We start from the raw sequence: 27,494 nt of genomic DNA, 5'->3' as shown, positions 1-27,494 counted from the left end.
GTCTGCCATACTGAATCCAAAACACAGCCCTGGCTATTAAGGAAAAAAATTAACTCTATCCCAGCTTAAACCAGGACAAGGTTTAAGGGTGAGATTTACAAAATTGCCTAATGGAATAAGAGCCCAAATCCTCATTTTTAGCTTGTGATGTTACCTCTGCTGGGGATTTTAAAAGGTCAAAGTAGACGAAAAAAACCAGCAAAACCCAGGGTAAAGATGGGATAAATGCAATGGTTTTAAAGGTGAGGAACTGAGGCACAGACTGATTAAATGATTTGCAGAGTGTCACTCTTGGAATTTGAGCACTGCCTTTAATTGTCCTGGTTTCCATTGCCCCACACTACCCACACAACCAACTCCAAGTCTTCAGAAATCCTGTGCCTTGTAGGAACCATCCTTTGTATCATCAAGTCTTAGACATCCCACTTACATTTTCACTGTTAACATCTGCTTCACTGGGACAGCCAAAGAGTTCCCGTCTCAGCAAATTCCCATCATATTCCAGGAATGTCAGGTAGAGGTTGCGGAAAAACTCCACATGCTTGTTTTTCACTCGCAGCTTCTTTGGTGAGTTCCAGTGAATCACCTCAGAGGGAAAAAAGAGAAAAGATATCCTACTGTTAGAATACAGATTTGCTTTATCTGCTCTTTTTTATGTGTGTTCAGTGTGCTGCCCTCCCAAAAACAGAAGAAAAAAACCCCATAAACTACCCAGACTTCCTTCTCTCTGTTTATAGGGAGGGCTTTGTCTTGTCTTCCACAAGTAACTGTACATGCTGCAAGTGATGTGCTTGGAAACTCTTCCATGGTATCACCTGCACATTTGAGGGTGCTACTCTGTGTTGAGAAGCAGCACCTCATAAGTGCTTCCACAACTCTAATCATAGAGCTCATAGTTTATGGACTCTGCTGAGGAAGATGGAAGGACAAGGGACACAGCAATGTAGGTATTAAACATTAATCTCAGATTTCCACATGACTGTTTCTGCTAATGAAATTGATTCCCTGTTTCAGGCCAGGCAGCCTCTTTCCTGGTTAGGTATTGAGAAGAAGCAGCTTGAAATTAATTCCTATACCCATCTAAATAGTTTCAAAAGGACTGAATTTAATCTGACTTCCTTTTTGCCACTGCTTCATTTAAAGAAGACTGATCTCTGTTGCATTAACACAACACAGTGATGCAGTACAACTTCTCACCCTCTGAGTTCTGATTTCTAGCAGATATTCTCTGCTAATGGGACATGACTGTCACAGCGGCCTAGACTTAAATTAAAGGGCCTGATCCTCATTTGCATTGATGCAACTTTGCACTGCTGCCAGTGTGAATGGGAATGGGGCCCTAAGGAAAAACCACAAGGGAGTTGATAGTGGCTTGCAGGAGTGATTTCATCTTACAGAGGCTATATTTTAGACATAAGAAAAAAATCACCAAATACTTTGTAATCAGTTTTATTCCTGTGACTTCTAAAGAGGTTGAAAACAAGAGTCTCCCTTGGGAATGTTTCCAAGCTTGAAGCTCTGGAAGTACTCTGAATCCATTAAGTTAATTGTGTGAAGACACCGTGTCAGTCACACACTGCACAGAGCTGCAGCACCATGGTCAGCTTTGTTCTGATCATCACAGCTCAGGGAGGGAACACACCGAGCTGAAACACAGCACATACAGCAGGAGCAGCCTGGAGAAGATGAATGCAGTTCCCTTGAGTGGCAGCAACACAGCTCCCTCCACAGCAACAGGGAGTTCTCTGAAACCATGGCATTTGTTGCCCAGTGAATGGACTGGATGAGGAAAGAGTAGGATGCAGCCTGAATTCTACCTGGACTGCAGCAAACAACACAGTTGCTCCACTGAGTATTTATACTGCCATAAAAGCTGTGGCACTCTATTCTAGCGACCCAAAATCCAAGAAATATCTCCTGATAAGAAAAACTTTATCCACTCCTGGGATTTCATTGCTAAGCCTACTAGGATGTCAGAAAACCATACAAGCACTTAAAAAAAAAAACCAAAACACCTCTAGGGAAAGAAGATAATTTCAGATATTGGCAAATTGATTTTTCCAGTTATAGGAACACCTTAAATAAAGACTATGATGGATCTATACACTGCATAAATTTGGGAAATTATTTGGACTAAATTACTTGGTGTAGATATTTGTCCCAGGTAATGCTACATTCTTTGCTGATTTTACATTTGTCCACACATTCAGAAGTGTAGCATAACTGTGCAGTAACATGTTGCTGCATCATGTGGTGAAAATACAGACTACCACATAAATGAAAAGAGCTTTGGGTAGGTAAGGGCATAAACTTAAGAAAACAGATTTTATCCACTGAAAAACATATCTTCAAAATCTCCTTTCTTTGAAAAGAACTTGATGTATTTCCTCCACTGTAATTAACTACACCTAAAGGCATTAATGCTTGAAACAAATCTCAGCAATTGAATCCTACCTCAGGGAAATGGGCACATGTAACAGAAGCACAGGGCTGAAGGAACCTAAAGGGCTATTTAACAGTTTTATAGGGTACCTGTATGCATTTTTACAAGCAGGAGTAGAATGAAAACTGTCTGCTGGTAACTTGTACTTATTTAACTAGATCAAAGAAAGCTACAAAGCTGGCAAATGGGACAAAAATAAGAGTTTTTTTAAAGAAAAACCTTTTGTGTGCTTTTCATGCTGCTCCTGCACTTCATGTGTTTCCTTTTGGATACTCACAAGCATCCTCATCTTTACAAGCATCCTAATGCTGCTGAGCACTCTGAGCACCCAGAGACCTGGGGACCATGAACACAGACATGGCTAATGATGATAACCTCAGAAACTCTCACAGGACAGGCTCCTCAGTACGACAGGAAATTCCTATCAACATACACAATGTCACATCACATCCTGGCATTTGCTGATGTCTCTACCCAGTTGTATGGGAGATGATTTCAAACGCAGACAACTGCAGTTGTCACTGCAGAGGTTCTTTGCTGCTGTGCTTCCGGATCTGTTGTGTGTGTAGAAGCTGGTAAGTGTCAAGGGCTTAGCTGGTGGTTCAGATCTGATCAGATTTGAAATGTGTCAGGATGCTGCATGTACACTGATGTCAGGAACCTGGAATGAACTGTACAAAGCTGAATGGAGCTGATGACTATCCAAAAAAGCTGATTTTTTAATCAAGAAGGACAGCACATGCCAATGTGCGCTAAAATGATGTGCTAAAGAACATCAAGGAACTGTGCAACCATCTGGATGACCTGAGGTAGAAAAACTACAAAAGAGGTCTGGCAAAAAAGCAGGCTGCTTTTCAAATGTAACACAATTAGATAAATTCTATGTGATATACAAAAGCATAAAAAAGAACGGCAAGTTACAAAAAGCAACAAGACTCTAAACCATTGATATACAATACTACATCCAAAGACCATATTCTTTTTTATGTCAGCCCACAAACTCACATTCAGTTCTGGCTGTCTGATATGGTGTATTGCACCATCAGCTACAGCAGAATTTGTACAGGCCAAGACACTCTTGTATAGATTGTCATGGGCATCAGTGAGATACATGATAAAGACTGCACAGGTAAAACTATGGCCACTGCATTAGAGACTTTATTGTGCACCACATAAATTGATTGGAGAAATAAAAAAGATCAGTTGGCAAGAGACTGCAGGGAAATCAGAAGAATAAAAAAAAATCACTTCGTTTGAAGACTGTTATCTCCACATTAAAAAGGGAAAGTGAATCTAGAAACTGAAAATTTCATTACTCCAACATCCCTGTTCCAAGGCCAAATAGCACCATAATATTGTGTTTATTTCTTCTTCTAGTTTCTAAGCTATTTCAAAGTTCTGCTGGCTTACAGAGGAAACTGCAGCTAGAAATATAAAATTCCAGTGCCATTATCTGGGTAGACACCTCAGGAACAATACTAGCCTCCAGGCTGACCTATGGATCCTTCCCAGTCTTGATCACAGGCTCCTGTGGACTATGAGAAAATACACTTCCTTAATCTTCATTTAGCAATTTCAGTACCGAAAGATCAGAACTTAAAATTCCACATCTATTTAACACTTGGTTAGTTGTCATTAAGCAATTTGGCACTATCCACACTTCTGTTAATACCATCTTAGTTAATCAGCAACCATTACCACCCCCTGATTACACACAGCCAGCCTCCTGGAACACTTCCATATGCTTGTGGCCTAAAACAGGCTAGCTGCACCCACAGTTACCATTTACTCCCCAGGTTCTGACCCAAGGCACTCAAATGATGACACAGTGGGAGCCTCATAGACTAGCAGTGGGATCTGAGACGGGAGGGAAGAGAGGGTGTTATATGCTGGGGGGGGTCTAGGAAGGCTCTAGGAAGAGTTATCTGGGTGGAAATACACTGAAAACAAAAATCCTAGCAAACCTCCTTACATTACCATCTGTTAATCTCTGAAGAGATAAAATATTTCAAATGTGATGTTCAAACCACTAAACAATAAGCTTGAATACAACATTATTTCTATAGGTACCTTTAACCATTTTTTTCCCCTGAAGCATCTTCTCTCTCAAAAAGAAGTATTTAGTCAAATGTTTCTTTAACCACAATCTCTTCCATTTTTTTACCCAAAGACACAACTTGATAATTTCTCACTCTGCTTCAGCCCTCCCAGAATCAGTGAGCACAGGATATCCTGTATAATTATATACCTGCTTCCCAGGCTGAAGGGCAAGAAATAAGAATAAATCAAGCTTAAATTTAAGCTTAATGAAGTTTAATTTTGCAAGGCGCTGAACAGATATCCTTTACTAAGCCCATGAGCACTTCACAATTAAGGTAAACAAATGGTATTTTTTAAACAGGAAGCTTTCCTGCTAAAATACTAGACTCCTTCCTTAGGCATCCCAACACTTCCCACTGAAATCAGTAGGTGTTAAACATTTGGCAAATTTGCACAGTAAAGCCACCTATATATGTCACTTTAATGCCATCTCAGTTGGCTTTTTTAGAAATTTAAATATGCCCCAAATCATACTGCAAATATGCTCCATATGTGTAACTTATGCCATGATTAGAGAAGTCTGGAAACTTTATATTTAAACTGTATTTTATCAGAAATGAATGGTTTAATAAAATAACCCATTTCCTCAGAAAGGTTTGTATACTTTATAGAATTGTCATCACAGAGATTTTAATGTGGTAGTACTAAACCACATAAGTGGAAGAGACTCAGGTTGGAGTAGTCAGCAACCCTAAGGTCTAGGCAGTGCTTCCTGGATGTGGGACTCAAATTCCTACCCTGCCTGGTTTGGTGCCCGTGGTCCCAGGGATTACTTTACCTCCCTGTTTACTGCCACTGCTGTAACGGCACTAAGCTGATAGACTGTCCCTGTGTTGTACCTTTAAGAGGTCTTTATTTGTCCTTTGAAGGATTCTTCAACTTCTTTTCCTTCAATGTCTGTGCCAGTGTTTAAGGACAGGCCTCCTGCCTGCAAAAACATCCCTGTAAACACATGATGCTTCCTGTCTGGCAGGACTGAAGCACCTGACTGACTCCAATGCTCACTCTAAGGAGGGGTACTGTTTAACCCTCTTGAGCCCTCACTCCTCTCATTACAGCTCTTCCTTCATTGGCATCAAAAGGCACAAGGCTACAGAATGCCAGAAGTGCTGCAGATTAGAGTGGAAGTGCTCAGACAGCATGGGGTGGCTCTGGGACTGTAACACAAAGAGGTGACATGGTCATGTCTGAGGCAGAGCTGAAATGATGGATTACAGTTATGGAAAAGAAGCTGTTTAAATCTGTAAGAAATATCACAAAGCCATCACAGTGTAGAGGACATTCCCAGGGAAGACACAGTGAATTGAAGAACACAAGTTTCCAATGAGGAATTTATGAGGTTCATTATTTATATATCTGCTGATATAGTATCAGCTGTATTCAAAACCAGTCTGAAAAACCATCAACAGGTTGCAAAGTATTTTCCATGGTGGAGTGTGTGTAAATTCTATTAATTTGATACATTCCCATTGAAGACATCAGCATCTGATTTTTGTGATTGTGAATTACCCAATTGTCTGCATGTAAATAGCATCTGTATCCTTGACAACCAGACTTTGTGCCTGACTCATTCAATGAGGTCATAATTCATTGTCAGAGGTATCAAAATTCATTACCTTCTTACACAGTACTTTTCCTGCCATTAGGTTTGTGCCTAATCATAGTAACTGAGATTTCCCTACAGACAGGAACTACTAACCGAGAAGACGAGAAGAAAGCAAAAGCAGGGACTAACCAGCAAAAGCAAATGCATAAATGAACCTCAGATTCAGACCAATCCCACTCACAAAAAAAAAAAAAAAAAAAAAAAAAAAATTCAATACAACGAATAGAGATGCAACTTTACAAGGCCTAAAAAGAGAAAAAGGTGATTTGAATCCTCTTCAGGCAATGGGAAATATTCAGCTGCTCCCTAAGCTTTGCGTGAATGTGAACAAAGCAGCAAAGAAGTGTCTGCACACACACAGAGATCCCTGAAGAGCTGCCAGCCCTGGGGGTCTGAGTTTACTTGACAGAATGCTGTGCATAAGAGATGAAAAATCCTCAACTCTGACAGACTTTGAGGCTAGATGGAATTAAATCAGCACCTTTTCAGTCTGACAGGAGGAATGCACTCTGATTTGGCTCAGGAATTCTTGACTGGGTCAGCTTTACCTTTGAATTTAAATCTTGCCATTCACTTCCTTCTTTCCTATGCTATCCCTCTTTATCCCCCAGTGCAAACTTCAAAATCTGTCTTTCTTTCTCTCTTACCCTGGAGGTTTGCTTTACCTTGTTTCTCATTCCAGTTTTACCATGACAGAATGTACCAATCTATTATGTTGTACCATTTATTAAATGCCATGGAACTGACTAACTTGGGTGATTTTAAGATTTTAAGAGTGAGATTCTTAACGTGGGGTAATGACATTTGTTATTTTTTTGTGAGACTCATATATGTAACCAGCTGGTTTATTTACAGAACTAGAATTTTGATAACCTTCATGATGCAAATTTACAACTTTAATTGGTCTATGCCTTTTTTTTTTTTTTTTTTTTTTTAATTGTATGAAGAATTTTAAACAGTGCTGCCTAAGGGCCAGTTCTTTAAGCGCTCAGTATGGGAAAAGATATTGAAACCATGGAATTTTATGTGAACTAGATAAGGCTCTGGCCTCTCTTTCAAAGCAATGAATTTCAGCCCTGATATAGTATGTAGGGGATAACTTTAGTAGTGTAAGTCCAGTTTAGCTGAAGAAACTGCTTATGCGGCTGCACCCATTTTTAAGTTAAAATACCTCAGACCAGAAAATCAGTGGAGAGTATTACACATCTTAGACTTCACTGCCTATGCTAGAATGGAACTGACAGTGTGACACAATACACAGCAATAAACAACCAATCCTGAATTACAGTTGTAAAGATAAATTTGTTAATCAACAAGAAAGAAGGCATTTTATTTGTTTTTGAAACTCTTCTGTCAAATGCTTACTTGTAGGTGTTGTAGATGAGTTAGATGTCCCACACCTGAAGCAGATTAGATAATACAGTCACTGGACTCAGAAGGTCACAGGTCTGCTCTGAGGTGAGCTCTACCAGCCTCCAAACCCACTCATAAAGATTACACTTTGGCTGTGTAAATCCAGATGTACAGCAACACTGAAAGCACCTTACAGTTATCCTGCCTGCCCATCTGCTGCTTTGCCAAGAGGCTATCTTCTCCTGTAGGTCTGTGTTTTATCTGCCACTCCTATACGGATACAGCAGAGCCGCTACAGCAACTTAAAACATATTTAGGCAATGGAACCAAACCCTTGATCTTTGTTACAAGCTTCTTGTTACAAGATCCTCATTACAAGTATCTTTTCCTCATGTAAATGGCTGTGTCTTCACCTTGTGCTGAGTCCAATCTGTCTCAGTTACATAAATTAATCTCAGCCTCTAATTCACAGCAAAATCCTGTGATATGTCACAGGTGGGAGGTATATTTTTCTGAAGTCCATCTTTTAGGAAACGTTTTCCCTGTTACATCTTTCTTTTTGTTTCAGACCCTGTAATCGTTGTCATACATGATTCTCCACATGAATATAGTGCTAAAATCTCTACCAGCACTTTGTTACAAGGCATAAAACCATGAGGCTTTTAAAGTGCCTGTGTTGATCCAGACATTATAAACCATTTAGTGATTAGTGTACTGACAGAATAGTGATTTAACTTTAAAAGCTGTCCTCAATGGATTACACCTGAATAGTCCGTTGTGAATACTACATATATGAAATTCAATCAATGATGGCCAGTTTTGACAGGTCAGTTAACCCATGTAGAAGAACTTCTGTTTCATGGAAGTACAGCTTTTGCAATCAATGAGAGTTTAGAGTGATTGATTTTCTATATTAGTCTAGTATCTGGTGGTCATATTGAACACTCCTGCTGTTACTCTACAAATTGCTACAAAGGAAAACTTGGTTAGATTTAGGATATATGTTGTACAAAGAGGGTGGTCAAACTCTGGAACATGGGGCCAGGGAACATGTGAAATTTCAGTGTCTGGAGATTTGACACCCATCTGTACAAGATGCTGAGTAACTGGGTCTGTGTTGGTCCTGGATGGTCTCCAGAGGGTCCTTGCAACCTTTTCCATAGTTTTGTGCCTTTTTTTTTTTTTTTTTTTAAAAATCTCATCTACATTCTCAAAACGTAAATCCAAATATACAAACCTTGACTGAATTTTAAAATCAGTCACCAAAAACCAATATTTACTATGTTCTGATGCCATTAGTACACTCTGATAAAATCTACTGCTGCACAATCTCACTCTACACCTGGACAAAGCTCAATCAAAGCTTCAATTCTGAACTCTCTGCATGCTACATTTGAGTCTTTGAGTCTGGTGTTTCAAAATGACCACAGCACAATTGATGTTCATTTACCTGTATCTATTAAAATTCATCCTGCTTTTATATTCTACTTGTTAATAGTGAAAAATGTGCTATTAAACTGACACTGTAGCTTCATTTCATTAAATTAACCGGTTTTTATTCAGCCTTTTTTTTCAGGACAAAACCTGGAAAAATGAGTGGCAACATGACTGGGTTAAGCGTATGCACAGGCTAAATATGAAGTGAGCAAGGTCGTTGTATTTCTGCTAATGCATTTCTAGCTCGGGTCTGCCCAATCCTCTCTGTGAATTTCTCTATTAAATGATGTTCAGTAAAGAGTTTCAAACTTGTCCAGTACAAAAAGGAACAGTATTGTATTCTTTGTCCAGGAAGAGCTAAGACCTGGGACAGCAATAAGATTTCAGTAGTAAGCTGCGCTGGCACAGGTGGCAGGCACAGAATGTAAGAAAGCAAAGCACTTCTTTAACACCTTGCCAAACCCCAAAGCAGTATCTCTATTTGAATTTTCTAGTAGTAGTCAAAAAGCACGAAGCCAAAGTCACATTTCCTTTCCATGTTTGGGTGTCTTTATAAATGGTATATGTTAGTTCCACACCCCCTACTTAAGGCAGTTCATCCTTCTCTGACAGCAGTCCTTCATTCTCTGTCCCAAAGGACACCACCCATCCAACCTCCTGTGCAACATACCTTCAGGTCAGACACATCTCTGTAGCACTGCTCAGAACGGGTGTGATCAGAAAGCTGTACATTCCAGAAACATGGGAGCTGGTAGACAAGGAAGGGATTTTGTTTGATGACTGCATTGAAGATATCCTAGCAGAAAAAAACCAGAGAAACACTTGGGTATATTGTTTCTACTGCATGAGGTGATCTCAACTCCTCCCCCAGCTAACTGTCCTTCTCCCCCTCATAGGCAGAAATTCCAATGGTGATGGAAAGTGAGGTCTGTAAACCCTTCTCCATAATTTTGTTTCCTTGGAGGGTACTATTAATCTAAGGGGTGATATATAGATCTGGACAAGAGGAACAAGCTCTCCTGATGCACAGAGCTAAGGGACTCCAGCAAAGTTTTCATTCATCTTGCACTGCTGGCATGAGCTACGGTTCCTGTTCTAGTCACCAGGGAGAGTAACAGGCAGTAAACAACACAGTGCCCGCTGGTACTAACTACAGCGCCACTTTTTAATAAAGGGAAGGAAAGCTAATCTGGCAGCTACGCTGCTTCAAGGTGAATTACTAGATGTGACTTTAGCTAGCACTTTATTGTTGCAACAAGTACTCCAGGTACTTTACGGAGAAAGCATGTAGGACAGACCTGCGGAGCAGCCTACACCATGAGGGACAGAAAGCGTTTTGCCCCTAAGCAGCCGTTCCGCTAAGGAAGTTACAAAGACAATCTGAGGGTAAGGTAGACACAAGACACAAGCAGCCTTTCTCTGCTCTGCAAAATTCTGCCTCATTGCAGGTACTAGACAGTGACTCGGGACCTGATTGGAAACAGTGAAGTTGCAAGAATCGTTTTAATGAACCTTAGGAGCTTTTGGATCACCCTGCAAAGTGCACATCTCCATGTGCACAGTAAGGAGTGTGTTTCCTTTGTGGTGACTGGCAAGGAGTCAGATGTAGCTCACAAGGAAAACAAATATGTAAATGGGATGCTGTATTGAGTTAACATGTTCAAGCTGTTGAGCAAGAATTATTGGTTCAGGCCGAGTATTACATTAACAGGGTTTTTGGGTTTAAACTGAGAGCCGGCAAGAAGCACAAATTGAAAAACTCTATTTCTATGTTTAGGTACACTATTTCTTTTCTAGGCCTCAGTTTCCTATCTGTGGTAAGGAGACAGCAGCCCTTTTGTCTTTATAGGGCTGTTGTGGCAAGGAGTACATTAAAAGGCATCTGGGACTCATCTGCCAGAAACAGTAAAGAAATGTCAGGAGACTCTTAAAACTAAAGTCTGATTAGACAATAACCAGTAGGATAAGACACAGTTTATTTGGACTTCTGGTGTCTGGATTGTTCTGTGTTAAAGAAGGGAGGACAGGAAATGAAGGCTTGAAAACCTGTTTTGTCTCTCTTATGAATCATCCGAACAGAGGAGGTAAAAATGTCAGTGTAGTAAGAAGAACCTTGTGACTAAATCTCCATTCTCTTCCATATTTTCCTCAGAATGATTCAACAGATGGTGACTACAGGCACAACAGTCTTCTCACATCTCATCACCTTTCCCTTTCTTTCCTTCCTCAACCCATGGCTCAGTGGTTGTCCCACAGCCCTGCAATGTCCTACTCACCTGGTCAGCCAGTGAAGTGGACAGCATGCTCATTAGCTCCCGCTCCGCTGTGAGTCTCCACATCTGCTCCCACTTCATCTTCCGCAACTTATCGAGAAGCAGCAAGATCACCCCTGAAGGGAAACACAGGACAGAGACAAAGAGAACCCATGATGTCACGTGCCAGCCAAGGCCCACCCTGCCCATGTGCTGATTCAGTACTAAAACAGGACATGAAGTTATCTGACACATCTGATTGCAATCCTTGAAGCTTCTCTGAGGAACAGATTATCAATTCTGGTTACAACCTAGACCTTGAGAGGGCCTGCCATTAAAGTACAAAGTGTTCACAGAACAGGATCCTCAAATTGGAAATTGTAGATGGGAAAAAAGGTACCTCAGCCTGCATTGTCATTCCTCAGCTGCTTTTTGTCTGGCCAAAATTCCTGGTGTACAAGGGAAAACAGCAGAAGCAATGAAGCTGGATTAAAACATCAGCAAAACCCTTCCTACAGTATCTTAAAAAAATCTGCTTGAAAAATGAATTCAGAAAGGCTTAGATAACAGCGCTGTTATGGGGAATGAATGCAGACTGAAGGACCACAAAGAAGGAGCACCGATAAACAGCAGCCTTGCAGGCTGACAGAAACCACCTAGTAATAGCAATGATGGGTTCTGTGTTGTTTCACATCTTCATTAGTGGCGGGAGGAAGTAAACAGAACAGTAATGACATCTGCAAATGACATTTAACAAGAGGTCTTACAAAAAAATATCATGGCAACTGTAGAGAACCATAGCAGCTACACAGAAGAATATGAAATGACAAAAAGCAGGCACTGGGAAAAGCTGCCTCAGGGAGTCCAAGTTGATAAAACTAAAAGTAATGAGAAAAAAAAGGAAATGTAGTCTGAATGCTTAAGAAAATTTCTCCTAAAACCACTGCAGTGAAAGAAACTAAAAATGGCAGATAAAATACTTTATTTCATGAGTCTTTCCAAATCAGACTATACCAGGATTAGAAAATGTACCTGGAAAAGTGCTGCACTGGTTGGGAGAGGACATAGGTGGTTGCAGTTCCTTCCTATATTTAGTTTCTATGACATGGCAAGTTTCTTTCTAGAAAAACCTGGCACTGCTATGAATAAAAAGAAAAGCTCTCCTGGCAGCGAATTTTGTGGCCTATTTTAGTTGTGTTTTCCATTTCAGTCCATCTGGTTTCCAAAGATGATGGAACCTGTACTGGAGGGATCCCCTTCCATGTTCAGTCAACCTTTCTGCTTCCAGCTGTTGGATTGGAAAGGGATGTATTGTCACAACATGCTACACTTAATTCATGCCAGTGTGTTTGTCTTCTCTCTAGTATAAGGAAAGTCTATATGGAGCATGTAGCGTGCGTGGATGAGCTTCTAAGAGAGCCACTATGCATTGTCTGAAATTCTACATCAGTGTGAAGCAGGTTCCTTGTGCTGCAGCAATAAACTGGGTGGGAGATCTCCTCTCCGGCAAAGGATTTTTTCCAGCTGGCAAGAACTGTCAGTTTTGCAGTGAAATGCAACTGCGAAGGTTCTTTATTATGAAAAATAAAGAATAATGGTAAGATTCAGTTAACTGTAATAGAATAATTTTTAAAATTTATAGACAATAAACCATTTTTTTTCTTAATTTCTCTAAGCTGAGGAGGAAAAAGGGAAATGTTATAATATGTGCAAGTATCCTCTGGTTTTTTTTGACTTCCACTCTTATGCTAGCAGCAGATTATGGCATTGTAGCTAAAAAGATTATGCTGTCCTGAGGGGCTACCATGGTAGCAGCTGAGAGCAAAAGGGGCAGATGTCGTGGAAAAACTGGAATATATGTGAGAAAGGATGTGCTAAATTATAATGCAATCATGGCTATTGAAAATATGCACAAAGTTTTAATGTTTCAAAACTCATTTCAATGTGATTCTATTTTAATTCACCTACAGGCTTGGGTTTAACACCTTTGTACAGTTTCTATTTAGGCTCCTAATTTACTGCTGCCATAAAAATAATTGCTGGAGAATATTTATAGCAAGTTTATATATTTACTCATTAGTATTAATGAGAATGAGATATTTCTACTAAGAGGAGAATTTAGTACTATTCACTTAGTGTTATTAAGTCCAAAAGCAAAGCAAAAGCATGTGTTTTGGGAACTTTTAAAACAGTACATGCAGAGGAAAAATTACTCTTTTTCAGAACGGTGAACTTCAGGTTCCCTTCTATATTGTTGTGTTGCCAAAAGCAAACATAACAAACGAACTAACTACAATCTGTACAATTAGTTTGCAGGCAAAGTGTCTGAAATAAGGAAAGAAAAATACTGGCCTCAGGATCTGCTTCCCTGAGTCAAATTGAGTGAAATCTCAGACTAAATTCAAGATGACATACAGCTGAACATAAGGGGAAAAGGGACTCACTCTCATCTGCTGTGCTGGGGGAAGAAGAGACTGGAGGAAAAACAAGAAATCAAAGGAATATTTTATTAACATCTGGCCCCAGGCAGTGGGACTTCTGATCTTTCGAGACATGCAACATCTTCCTGCCTTAATCTACCTGAGAAAAACAGAAGGAAAACTTGGCTGCAAAGAAACAAGAAGAGAAAAGTGGCAACTCAAACATCTCATGAGTATTATGATCAGCAGCAGAACACCCTACTTCTCTTGTCCTGAGGAAATAGTTCAGACATATCCAGAGATGTAAATATCTCAAAGATCTCGGAGAAAAAGAATGCTTTATTACTATATTTGTGGAAAACATCCTAGTCTAGTTATAACTTCAATGGATCTCTCTCCCGCTGCTTGATGAGATTTTGCTTGAACTACCCAAATTTGACAGATTCTGAATTGCTCAAACAGGCAAACAAGCAAGAAAGCAAACAAACAAACAAAGCAGTTTCTCAAAAATGTCATTTAAGGACACACGAAAAACCCAGATCCAAAAGCAAAACAAAAAAACTCTCCCCAACACAAAAAAAGTAATTTGGTGAATAAATTGAATGAAACATGGCAATAAACCTGAATTAACATATTTGGATTAAAATGTTTCAGATGGAAAACACTGGAAAATTTTTTTGGTATGTTTTAGAAACCAAATAATGCTCTAAAATAATTTTCATGTCAAAATTGATACAAATTAAAAATCTTATTAAAAATTATCACAAAATCTGAAAGGAAAAATAAATTTTCTACTTTGGGTCTAACCAAACTTTGGGACTCACCTGAATTTTTTGTCCTTTTCCATCCTTTTCCCATTTTTTGATTCAACCTAAAAGAGATTCTTTATTCTTCCTATGTTTTCACTAAGCAACAGTTTCTAGAGATGCTTTAAGGCATGTCAGCAAAATTCATTCTTCTTTTTTGTTTGTTTGCTTTTGTTTTTGTTAATCTACTCCAGAACAAAATACTTTATTTCATTTTTCTGAACAGTAAATTGAAAGTCTGCAGAAAGATCTGCCATTTTCCTCAGAATGCCACCAAGTATCCCCACCTCTAGCTTCAGAAACAAAGACTACAGCTCCTCCTGAAATTTTGAGAGGAACATATAGTAGAACTGTAAGTAATAACATTTTAAGACAGAACAGAATCAGTTAGAGGAGTTATAGTGAAACTGGACAAGCTTTCAAACTCAATCAATTTATTACAATGGGCCTTTTAAGGTGCCTGAAAAAAACCACTCAGTGCTGTGAGGGAAGAAAATGTAGTTCCTAAGAAATCATTTTCTGTCTGGTCTTGCCTGTTGCTTTTGGATGGAACAGGATGCTTTTGTGAGCCTTTGAGGCAATGCCATCTTATGTGAGTAGCATGTCAGAGCCTATCCTCGTCAGGTTTTTAAAAACTCCTCTTGAAATTAGGCCTGCAACCGTGAACCATCTAGACAAATAATAAGTAGTTATCATCATAATACCCAAAACTGACAGATATGCTTCAAAATACATCATAAAGCAATAGTGAGTTTTTAAAAAAGGACTGGGATTTTGCTATAGCTAAGCAGCACACCGAAGAGCACACACCAAACCACTGAGTCTCAGATGCTCTAAGAAATAATGTTAAACAGGCCGGAAATGATGCAGATTTTGTAATAAGTATCTGACCCAGACATTTAGGGCAGTAATCTACCATGTTTTGCAAAAGACATCTGGCACCAACAATTTCAATTCAGTTTAGGTGCTATGGAAGAGACTTGTGGCTCTGCTGTCCCAGGAGAAGCTCCATGATAGTGCTGACTGCTGAGTACTCTAGCAAATACTTATGCAACTTCTTTCAATTCTGAATTATTGTACCTGAAGTCACTGGAAACGGTCCCAGTGTGTAATGTTAGGGATGTGACCATGCCTTTGCTGATCAGGGCTCCAATGCCCAGTTTTGTTAAGGACTGCATTTGGAATCCATTGAGCCACAGCTCCACACCCCTGACTGTGGCCTCTGTTTTCCACCCACAGTACCAAAAGCAAACAGAAAAACAGAAGTATATGGCTGTTAGGGGTTAAAACATTAAATTAAAGCTGTAATTCCAAAACAAGACACTGCAAACATTTTAAAATTTATGTATTTGTGTGGATAAAATTCACTGCATTTATTTCACTTGGTTTATAGACTATCTGTTGCTCATAATTTGACCAGCCATATCATTAATGTAATAAAACCATACTTGTCTATAGCTTTTAACATGATATGACTGAAGAACTACCATTCTAGCACATTTCTGGAGCATCCTGATACATTATTTACCTGTAAACTTACATGCACCAGCCTTCTTTTCTCAAAAAAGCTTTTCACAATCTAAAAAACCCAAACAAATAAAAACTTGCAGGGATGCACAATGTGTTCATTGAGAATAAATGATGATTCCACATTTGAACTTTTCTCTAAGAAAACTGAACAGGGCTGAGAAGCTGTTTTGAAACAAAGTGTGCGAACCTCCACGCATGCTGACAGAATGCAATAGCCCTTGTTTTCTCTGCACATGTGTTAAAAGTGAAGTTGTCATGGAGTGCATTTTGAAATGTGCAGTCACTGCACATTTGTTGTGTTGGGAGGCCACTTCCTCCTGAAGCATTATAAACATTTTGTTTACACATAGACTTTTACTTTCTTTATTCTCCTCTTCCCAAGTATGCTACTTTTCCTTAGCAGAATTAAGATTAATGTTTTACGCAAGCACAATTGTAACTTCTTATTATAAAGCTGTCCACTGTAGCTCAGAATGTCCCAGTTTTCTGTTTCTTTACTGCTTAGATGCTATTTTTCCTGAGCAATTTGGAAGAAGATAAACACGTTTTCTATCTTCTCTTTATCGAATTATGCTTCTGGGGGAACTTACCCAACTTTCCTAAAGCCCCAAAGCTGCTACAAAAGAACTTCCTTGATTCCAGAGTCTAGAAGGTCTGGAGGAGGGGAATCATGAGCCACAAGACTTTAAGCAGGTCTATGGAGGAAAACCTCTGCTACTAGAGACCATCCTGCTAAGCAATGCTCTCTCCTCATCTCCCGGAGTCTTGTGAAGAGAACTAACAATTCCACAGGCTTTTCAGAGGTCAGCAAAGAAAAATCATCTCTAGACTTGAAGAAATTGGCCTTCTCCCACGCAGATTCCAAGCAGTATAAAGTGCCAAGCAGTATAAATTCACATACTTAACAGCCTAAATTGCTGAAAAGATTTGCCTAATATGGAAAACAACACGGCTGGCAAATAATAAAAATATTAGAAAAATAAAAAATGGAAACCGGGGGTTATTTCCAGCAGCTATACTTGCTTGGGTATCAAGGAAGACATTAAGGATAGTAACCTTTCTCAAAACCCTGTGCTTCCTGAACCTGTGCAAAGCATTGTTGGAGACAATTATCTGTGAAGAAGCTCCTTACATGGCTTTTAAAAAGCTCCTGTTTCCTCACAGCTTTTGCACCCTTGTAAGTATATAGCATGGAGAAATTATATTTGAGAGGCAAAAAAGAAATATTCCAGGGAGTTCTCATTTGCTAAACTATGGAAATGGCTTCTTAAAAGGAAAAAAAAAACCTGTAAGAGGCACATTGTTAAAATAACTTAAAATTCAAAAGACTGGGAAAGTTCTTGCTGAGCAGTTTTAAACCTCAGATAACACATTCTAACTTCAAACCTGCAAAGGGAGAGAGGAGGGAGGTTTCAGCCTTTATACACTGCAGCACAATGGCAGTGGCCACATGAACATCTCACACCACTGCCATGTATTACTCCGTGTGCATTTCTATACATGTCTGAGAAACACCATGAAGGTGCCAAAAGTGGCCACTAGCTATAAGATGGTGAGGTACAGATCTTATTATAAAGCATTTTGAAAAGTGAGATTTAAAAAGAAAAGTGATATTGGGTGGAGGAGGGGTGTGAATATGGAAAATTTCTACACGGTTTTAAAGAACTTTTCCTCTCTTCAATACTAAAATTGGGGTAAGTTCTTACACTCAAGATTAGCTGTGGTTTCATTTGCCTGGGTGCTTAGGTGGCTTCAACAGGGAAAAAAAAAAGTCCTGATTAAATACTTATTTAGGTGATTGAGTCAGAAAGGATAATTTTTCGCTCTTGCATAAAAAAGGTCATAGGATTTTTCAAAATCAGTTTGGGGTCTACTAAAGCATAACTTCTAGAAAAAAAAATCAGTCTTTATTAAAAAAAATACAATAATGGATAATCTACCACAAACTTTGGTAAGTTATTCCAATGCATAATTACCCAGATGAAGGGTGCCTCCCTTATTCTAATTTGAACATCTCTTTGAACTTTCAGCCACTTGATCTTGCTCAATCTTTGCTAAATTGGCAAGCCCTCTATTAAGAAATGTTATTTTCTCCTCCAAATATGAATAACCTAGGATCAAATTACCCTTTGACTTGCTCCCAGATAAGCTCCTGGAGCCACTTTTCCAAACTTCATGGGAAATTTTCCAGTATTATCCCTCAATTTTGCGAATTTTAAGTGGGCATCTTTGACCCTTGGAGCTTAGCCCTGGACAAGTAGCTAAATCTATATTTTAAAATGTATGCAGTCCAAGAAGTGGTCCCCAGCACCCAGAGCACCAGACCCCTGCCTGTGTGTGTACAACTGTGGGCGTGCGTGCACTGTTCAGGGTCCGGCTCTGTCCTGAGCACACCCTACTGGCCACGTTCATCCCGCACAGCACTTGTCTCTGAGGTCTAGTTTATGTTCCTTCGGTTTTTAGACATAACAATTATTCTGTTTGCATTTCTCAGTGTGCGTGACATTACGAGAGAGCCATGTCACAATTTTCTAGACTGGAGTGTTTTTTAGCAAGGAAAGGAGGGTCTATGCTGCATGCACTGGAGAACATCATCAGGGCATATGGAATATTAATCTTCTGATGCCACATTTAAGGAATAGAAAGAGATGCCAAATGGAGTGTAGTCCTATCCATGCTACCTTCCAGAAATACTTCCTGAAGTGAACTATGAACATATTACACTAAATATATACATATATATATATATATATATATTTTTTTTTTTTTTTTACAAAAGACAGTTTTGTTCCTGAGAAAGACAAGGTACCAACGAATTTCTGTGTTCTGTGGATAATCAGGGAGCCAAGAGTGAAGAATAAACTGGGCAGCTAAGTTAGCTGGCAGTAGACATCAGGTATTACAGGAGTTAAAAGCCTCCATCCCATAAAAAACAAATGTATCTCCTGTACTCATACTTGAAATTACGCTGACTGTACATCCAATGATCACACAAAGTATTTTGTCAATCATATCAAACCTGGAGTTCATCTGGTTATCCAACCTGAACTAATTGTCATGCATCTCTTAATTCTTTCTGAACATAGAATTCTTCATGTCAGTGCCTCAAAACACAGAACTGTGAGTGAGTGTCACAACTCTACATAAAGTCAGAGGAACTAGACTTTGGGTGAGCTGTCCTGAAGAGGAATCACAGAATAATATGGACTGTATAGGATTAATGTGCAGGAAGTCCAGACAATGGATCTCCTTGTGTAGGCATGTTTGGAAAAAGGCATCACACAAAGCTTATTTTTATGGATAAAAACTGACAAGGTTTGCTGAAATTTGCTGACTATTTGCCCTGTTGAAAGCTAGTACATCATCCAAAAGTAATTTATCTTGGACTTTCCAGCAAAGAACCACCCACCTTTAAAAGAAAAAAACAAATCTGTTTCTTAATCCTTGGCTCTGGTAAATCAGCTTAAGTCTCCTTAATGCAAGTCTCAGGCGTTTATATCAGATCTGGACCTTATCCACATGATACTTATCTATGTTTTATTCTTCCACAGAAAGCAGCAAAAAGTGAAAGGTAACAGGGACCACTGCTTTAAATTATGTGGGGCTTTTTGGTTTTGATCCTCTCAAAGGCATCATATTTAATAGGGGTCAAAATGTCAACAATTTTACAAGGTTTCCACTTGGAACTATGAGAAGAGGAAAAGTGCACCCTGCACAGGCGCTAATTATTTTGGCTGGCTTCTGATCTTAACAGTGTCTGCCTTATACTTTCCATCATGGTGGAGAATAGCTTTCAAAAGCAGTTTCTAATATGAAGGCTAATTGTAACAATGGGCACAGTGAGCAAGAACACGTCATAGTTTTTCTGGGTCTGGTGTTCACTCAACACCTTAGCAACAAAGGAGATGTGGTTCAGGGCTGAACCACCTGAAAGGTATTTATTTCTATCTGGATGACAAAGAGGTTTGGAGTTTTGTGTTCAGAAAAAAGCAGAAAACTTCCCCCTGCCTTTCCCCCCTTAATGGGCAGTTTATTGACTGAGTGAGATTCAGGAGGAATAGAACATTTTAAGAAATGGATTAGGGGAACGAAAGCAGCAGCACACAATGAACAAGACTGGAAATTAACTACAGCATTAAAAAAAAAAAAACAACCAGGAAACATAACCATTCCTGCACAACCACTTATTTTCTAGTAACAGAAAGAAGGATTAGGTTCACAACAGAAATACAGGGATTTGCCTAAGGAGCTGTTTATCATCCTCACATAGCCAAACCTGGTACAGTTTGGGTAAGTGGACTAGAAGGAGGCTGCAAAGTTGGACTGCCAAGCTTGGAGGGCTGTGTTCAGCAATAAAACACTCAGATGGTGGTCAGTTACAGGGGATATTCCACAGGAGTTGGTACTGGGCCTGATACTGCTTAGCATCCAGAATAATGAGCTGGAAATGGGATAGAATCTAGGCATTGTGTCCTAGGCAATGTAAGACATGAAACCAAATTGGGAGCTGTGGCTGCTACTCAGGGTCCTTGACTGGACAAGTGGTGGGTAAGAGAAAGCTCCTACAATTCAACAGAAAGTTCTGAATGGGACTATTTCTGAATGGGGAGTACACGCCAGAGGACAGGCTCTTTTCAGGAGAAGTTCTAAGGGATTTGGTGGACAGCAAGTTGAACATGAGCCAGCAGTATGACCTTGGGGCAATATTCTCCATGTTGGGCTATATTAGCCCTAAGGTCATGGAAAGTGATTACCACGCTTGGCTCAGCACTTGTAAGAAGACCACATCTGAAGCACTGTTTTGGATTCCTCAGTCAAATAAACACCTTGACATGCTGAAGTAAATCCATCAGAGAGCAACCCAAATGGTCATAGGCCTGGCATTCATTAGGAGAAGCTGGGATAACTTGCCTTCTTCAGCCTGGGGAAGAAAAGACTGAGGGATCTCCTACTGCTTTCTAAAACTACTTAATGGAACCACACTTTTCTAACAGATGCACAGAGACAGAATGAGAGGTAACAATCACATACTGCAGCAAAGCAAAATCTAATTATATATTATGAATTTCTATTTTTATTTTTCACTGAATAGAAAAATAGTCTGAATACAGGAACAGGCTGCTCTGAACGGCATCCATGAAGACACTTGAAACTCAGCTGGAAAAGGCCCTGAGCAACCTGAGCTGACTTTCAATGGGAAGAAGACCAAAGGACATTACAGTATCTTCTCTGACCTAAACTGCCTATAATTCAACAGTTCTACTTGGGAAGACTGCTCTTTTCATTGTCTTTGACTTCCTTGAGAACAACTGCACAGAGATGATCTGCATATAGAGGGTATTGCAGTGCTCCTGTCCTCCCCTGAGCTCACTTTGACAAAGATTAGTGCAGAAGGGAAGGCGGAGGAGCTACAGCAGAACAATTAAAGTCAGGATGTAGCTGAACATAAAGACAAGACAATGAGGAAAGGCAAGAAATGAGCTGCTTCTTCTGAGATCTGTGTCTACTCAGGTTTGCAGATTCTTCTCTTTCAAAGTCTCAGTATTTTTTAAAGAGGAAAAGTTTGTCCTGAACTTATTTTGCCCTAACAGAAAAATTATTAAAGCAGAGTGATTTCTGTAGCAAACAGCACCTAGGAAAGTGATCTGACCAAATCCAACTGGTTTTGTTGGCACTCTCTTAGTGGGAACAATTTTGACACAGGGGTAGAAAGACATCTTAGTCACTCTTCTACTTTCTGTGACAGGCACCAAGCTACCTATTAAAAGTCCAAAAATGGAGTCCAGCTGTGATGCCTCTTTTCTTTGCTTTGGGACTGTGGCTAAAACTGCTGTCTCTGTCTCTACAAAAAGGAACTGTCTTTACACAATCTCTTTTATGAGCACAATGAGAAACTGGAAAGTGAACTTGGACTTCAGAAGAAAACGTACTGGTTTTACTTTTACTATTACTATGCATTTATCTAGGGTTCTCCAATCATATAATAGAAGGTTTTGTTCTCAGATTAGGCACATAAGCTTTTATGTGCAAGTCTTTCATCTATATTTAACCTGCTAATGATTGTCCCTCTACTATAAAGAGGGCATTTCAGACTGCTGGACAACATAATTACTGATCAAGGTATGTATGTTCACATAAAGAACTGCCTTGATCAAGCTAAAAACAAAACACTTCAAAATGATTTTTTAAATCATTACATTGGAACACTACATCTAAATGACTGATTTATGTACATTACATGGAGAACTTTACATTATGGACTCAGGTCAGACCAATAAAACTCCCCAAACTAGGACAATTTAATGAACCAAAAAGAAATAAATTTTATTTACTCCAATACAACTAAAACTTGGCATAGACTGTCTAAATGACATTTTTTTAATCACAGGTTTTCTAAGAGATAAATGTTTTCAGTGTTTCAAAGCAAGTCTGGTGGCGTTTTGTGTAAACAGTTTTTACAGGGGCTGAGAGATTCAATTTCTAAGGAGTAGAGGATGTATCTGAGAGAATGCCATGATCAGTAGACTAACTCAGTCACAGTAATGCCTTTACTACATGGATAGGCCTCTCAAACTAGAGGCACCATCTTCGAAATGAAATACATATTGACCCTCATTTCTGAAATGTCCAACAAGCTGTAAACAAGTTCTCAGTACATCACATGCTTTAGAAAGTGCATGAGAAAGACTGGAAAGGGAGCTATTCTTTGAGAGTAGTCACCTTTAAGACAGTTTATTTTTAAGTGCAAGCTACAGATTACAGACAACAAAGACAGGGTCATCAATAGCATTATCGCTTTAGCTTCCCACCTTTGACACAGACTGATATTTCCAGTTGAGACTAAAAGCAACCATAGGCTGACACTTCCTAAACTGCTACCTGGACAATGTGCACAGTATTTGTACTTCAAAGGCACCTTTACATGTATAAAGCTCATGTGCACCACTATGCTTTGTACTGATAACAGTACTTACTGAGTAAACTCACAGTGTCTTAAAGGAAGAGTAATCCAAAAAACTGGCACAGTGTGAACCTAAGTAGATGAAGAAAGTGCTGCTTTTTTGACTTGTCATTAGTGTTGGACATTGGTTTTTTAATCATTAAAGCGCATTTTTCATCTGTTTGCAAAGGCTCCTGTACTTGGAACCAATCCTAATGACAGCACTTTCATTACCAAACATGACTAATGTTTGAACTAATGGGAGACAGGAATATTGCAATGGCTTTTAGAGGGGGCATGGCTAAGCTTGGTCAGCCCATGACGGTGGGTTTTAAAACTTCTATAAACCATGAGTTTCCTGACTTCTTCATTCACTGAAACAATTTGACAACATCCTCCTCTCTCAAGCAGCCAACATACATGAGTACAATGACCACATTGTCATGAGCAGAAGCCTGTGGAGCTCAGCTGAAAACTGTTACCAAGTTTCTGGAACAGGACAACAGGCAGGCAGTGCCATAACTACCAAGAGGCCAACTCTGCGCTGCTTCACCAGTCATTTGTTTTCTGCACTGAAGATGCACAGCATCATCAGGAAGGAGCACAAGATGTGATACAGGTTTATTTCATATAAACAGTCTCTTCTATGCTTGCCCTTTATGTTTCAAATTTGTTAAATATTATGCAAAAAATGACTAACACATGCTTTCAGTTTCCAATTCAATTTCCATAGGTCCTTTTTATAAGGAAACAATAAAGGAGAGAGATTCATTCTAGCACTCTCCGGTCATTACAAACACAGGAGTAATAAGGCACAGTACACACGTGGCCTAGTAATTGTTAGGTGCTAGTCATTCCCTTCTGCTCCCAATCCACAAATCTGGTAATGCCACATTTCCTGGTGTGGGAGTATGAATTCTCAGCTCAAGCTGTTGAGACACCTCCTTACAGTTTCTGGTGGCTGCACTGAGGCAGCGCATTTCAAATGAGCCTCAAATCCTCAGTATGGGCTTTTGTAGTGTAGTAGTCTGAAATCCCCTGGGCCAAAGTTTTTAAAAATGATCCCCAGCACCCGAATTATAGATTTATCCTAAAGCTCGATTTGGCATGCATGGGGTCTATTCTCAGCTGATGGAAGTTGGCTCTGCTTCACTAAAGCCAGAGAAGCCAGGGGTGATTCACACCCCTGAAGAAGTGGCCAGAAGCCTTAACGCTTGTTAGAGATTGCTTTTAAAAGCTGTTCTCCACCATGATGGAAAGTATAAGACAGACAAAGTACTAGAAGCTTTTATGTTTAGAATTTCTTTTATAAGATACTTTTCTGAGGAGTAAGATGACTGTTACTCCCAAAATGAACATCAAACTATACAGTGCAACTCTGGAGCTGTCAGTTTAACACCTGTAAAAAGAAAAAAATCATAGTGTAGCAATACTTCCAAAAGCACAGTTTAGTCAGTGAAAGATAACATAGTTATATAGCAAGAAATTGTGCTTGAATGAGAGTATGAGGAATCTGGAAGCATTAACTCAGTGCAGACACTAAACACCGAGTGGATGATATATAAAAAGGACATTCGATTAAGCGGCTTACTGGGTGTTTGCCAGTAAAGTACAGAAAAGAAGTTGGAAACCTTTGTGGTTCAGAAGGAACTGTGTTTAGAACGCTTGAGGAAGAGAATGTTATCACAAATAAAGAATGGTTCTAACTAAGAATATCTTAAACACTAATTAAATTGTCTGACTTTTGGGTTGGCCTGGATTTCCAACAATTATATCATCATGGACTGAAGTATGACTTAGATTATCTACCTGTGCAAATGGGGAGGAATGAAAAACAACCAAATAAAATGCTTCCTTGAAAATCTGTACTGCCTGTCAGGAGATTCCTGGACACACAGGAAGAGCAGAGCACAAATGCTTACTGGGTTTGAAGAACCAGCAAAGAAGGAACAAACACATCTTTGCCTTTAATACACATGCCTTCTGGGACTGTTCCAACCTATATGTTGTCCAGAGAGGCTCAGGCACAGAAAGGTAAGAGTGAAAGAGAAATTATTATCTTCAGAAACTGTGAGGAGCAGTGGAATATTTTTGACTTTGAGAGGTGCTTCAAAATCAAGTCTGCCAGGGTTAGGCCTGGCTGAAGAGGCTCACATAGAAATATATTTTCTTTGGATTCTATCCTAGGTCTGTAGTAAAAACTCTCCCAAGAGCAAGAGCAAAGTCTGCCTGAGAGCCTCCCCCTGATCCAGCTCTGTCTAGCACATTAAACCTTCAGGGGTTTGGGGGGCCTTTCGCAGTTCCTAAGTACAGCTCTAGACACCTGAATTTTTATGTCTTCCCCCTCCTGGACTGCTGCCTTTCATTAGTGTTGGGCTTAGAGATACTGCCTCTCTTTTCAGTGCCCCCCCCCACTTTAGTTTTCTGAATCCTCCTTCCCACAACTGTTGCGTTCAGTGTCAAGTAATTCATTTACTGAACACATCAAACAAGATCCAGTTTCATCTACTCTGAGAAATGTATACCTCCAGTCTCTGCTAGATTACTGAGGCAAACAATTAATTCAATCAAGAAATTCATATTAAAGGGTGCTGATTCTGTCAATAACCTTGTTTCCTACTTCTCAGAGGTTGCACTGTTTCACTCAGTGACCTCTTGTTCCACATACTTGAAAAAACAACATTCCACTTCTTATGATTACTTGTCAATCTTCCATACATTATGTACCTTCTGATTTTCTTTTTGAAAAAAGTTCTTATAACTACAAGGTGAGTTGTGTGAAGAAAGAAAGTGTGAGGAAAATACAGTCACGTGCAGGATTATGGGATTATGATAGGTATGTATTAATACAAGAATAAACACATGCAGTATTATGTGAAGGACTGCAGATATTTGATTATTTTTGCTTTCAGTGTGAGGTTTATGTGATATACTGACATTTGGTATTCCTATAAACCATTTGGAACAGTAAGTTAAGATAAAATAAATTAAAGCCTTACAGAGTTTTTTTTTAATGTTAGCATTTTCATTATAAATGTATGTATTTTATACTACCCACCACACATTACTGCATTATTCTGATGTTAGGTGGTTGTGCCAGATTTCTCTCTGCCAGCATTAAAATGGCAGAAAGGAAAAAGCAAAAATACAGCAGAAAGAAGGTGGTCATCTCCCTGTAGAACAAAATATACTTCTTTGTGGTGTTACAGTGAACTGAATTGACACCAACAAGTTGAATTGTGTATAACATAAGCTTTCAGATTTCAGGAAAAATCCATGAAACTTATCTCTCTCATGCTTTGGGAGGACTGGGGAGCAGGGGTGGGCGGACCTAGCCTTTCTATTTGCAATTCTGGCAAAGAGTCAGGAAACAAACCTATTCTGCCAAGATCTTGTATCCATATCAATCTGTGTTCTGTTAGGCTATCCTTTTGAACACTTCCAGAGAACAGAGATGCTCTGCAGATGCTAAAATATAAATTCATAAAAATTAGTGGGATTCCCACAAATATACATAAGAATATAGAAATACAGATGACCCAACCACAACTTGTTCAATCCTTTTTCTAGTTAGTCTGTTTAATTCAATACAATATATTTCTGTGAAGCAAAATCACTATTATGGTGAATAATTTCCTGATAATGCTGGGATATTTAAATGGACTCATCTGTTTCAAATGGAGGCTTTACCATCTGTTCTGTCCTTTTATTACAAAGACAGAGGGAACGTAACTCACTGCATCAGCATGTAAAGCCCAGCATTGAAATGATTTAGGTGTATGTGTGCATTCTTTACGCACCTGGTATGTTTTCTCATATACCAAACACAAATCAGTGGGAAGACCTGTCTCTTTTAACCTAATAAATTCTCTGATATAGTGTCTTTATTCCTTTCTCATGGCAGCAGAAATTTATGGCCAGTAGCTTGCATTTTATTAGGACAATTATGACCCTGTTGGTGTCCTGCAGGAGTTATTATCTTTATTGGGCAAACATTTTGTGATACCATTTACTTCTCTACAGAAAATAAGCCTCAATTCCTGTTCATTCCCTCTTGCTGGGCCTATATATATGAGTTACCATGGACAGAAATCTTGTAGGACCTGTCAAAGGACCTGTGCTGAGGACCTGTTAGAATGCTGAAAAGTTCTGCTCTTCCAAAAGATTTCATGCAATCTCTTCTTACAGCATTTAGAGAAGACCGTAAACTCCAAAATGCATGGCACGGTATCCCTTTTCTTTTTTAAAAGATAAATTTAGCTGTAGCTTAGGAAGGGAGGTGCAAATTACCATATCTCATACTCTCTATACCAGGAGACTGACTGCACACTCAATGCAGGTGTTAATTCAAAGCAAACCCTCAGGTCCTACCTGTGTTGTAGCCCCTCCCAAGAGCTGGCCAGGGTCGATGGTTCTTCCAAAGATTGCCCAAATACCAATCACTCTGGTTCTCCACTAAGCCAAGAACTTGCTGCCCTGGAAAATGAGCAAATTGCAAGAAGATCAGTCAATCAATGGAAAACACCCAGGAAATCTAGAGAGGGACAACCAGCGGAAAGAGAAGGCAGAAGTTGGGGTGCTGCCTTCCTTCCACGCCTTCAGAAGAA

At 39.4% G+C, this 27,494-nt stretch overlaps 1 protein-coding gene across 5 annotated transcripts in view; it reads right to left on the bottom strand.

Annotated features, from left to right (window-relative positions):
* The window catches only part of LARGE1 (LARGE xylosyl- and glucuronyltransferase 1), a 285,588-nt gene that overhangs the window by 41,444 nt on the left and 216,650 nt on the right, over positions 1-27,494 (bottom strand). For all 5 annotated transcript variants that reach the window (XM_040061698.1, XM_040061697.1, XM_040061699.1 and 2 more), the window contains 4 exons: positions 27,259-27,363; positions 11,216-11,328; positions 9,610-9,735; positions 431-586 (listed from right to left, as the gene is read on the bottom strand). In XM_040061698.1, the coding sequence (XP_039917632.1) occupies positions 431-586; positions 9,610-9,735; positions 11,216-11,328; positions 27,259-27,363 (500 nt within the window). The remainder of the gene's footprint in view (positions 1-430; positions 587-9,609; positions 9,736-11,215; positions 11,329-27,258; positions 27,364-27,494) is intronic.

This window comes from Hirundo rustica, chromosome 4, assembly GCF_015227805.2.
Source record: "Hirundo rustica isolate bHirRus1 chromosome 4, bHirRus1.pri.v3, whole genome shotgun sequence".
NCBI classification, from domain to species: domain Eukaryota; kingdom Metazoa; phylum Chordata; class Aves; order Passeriformes; family Hirundinidae; genus Hirundo; species Hirundo rustica.
The sequence above is the reverse complement of the archived record's forward strand: the minus strand, read 5'-3'. Positions and strand labels throughout refer to the sequence as shown.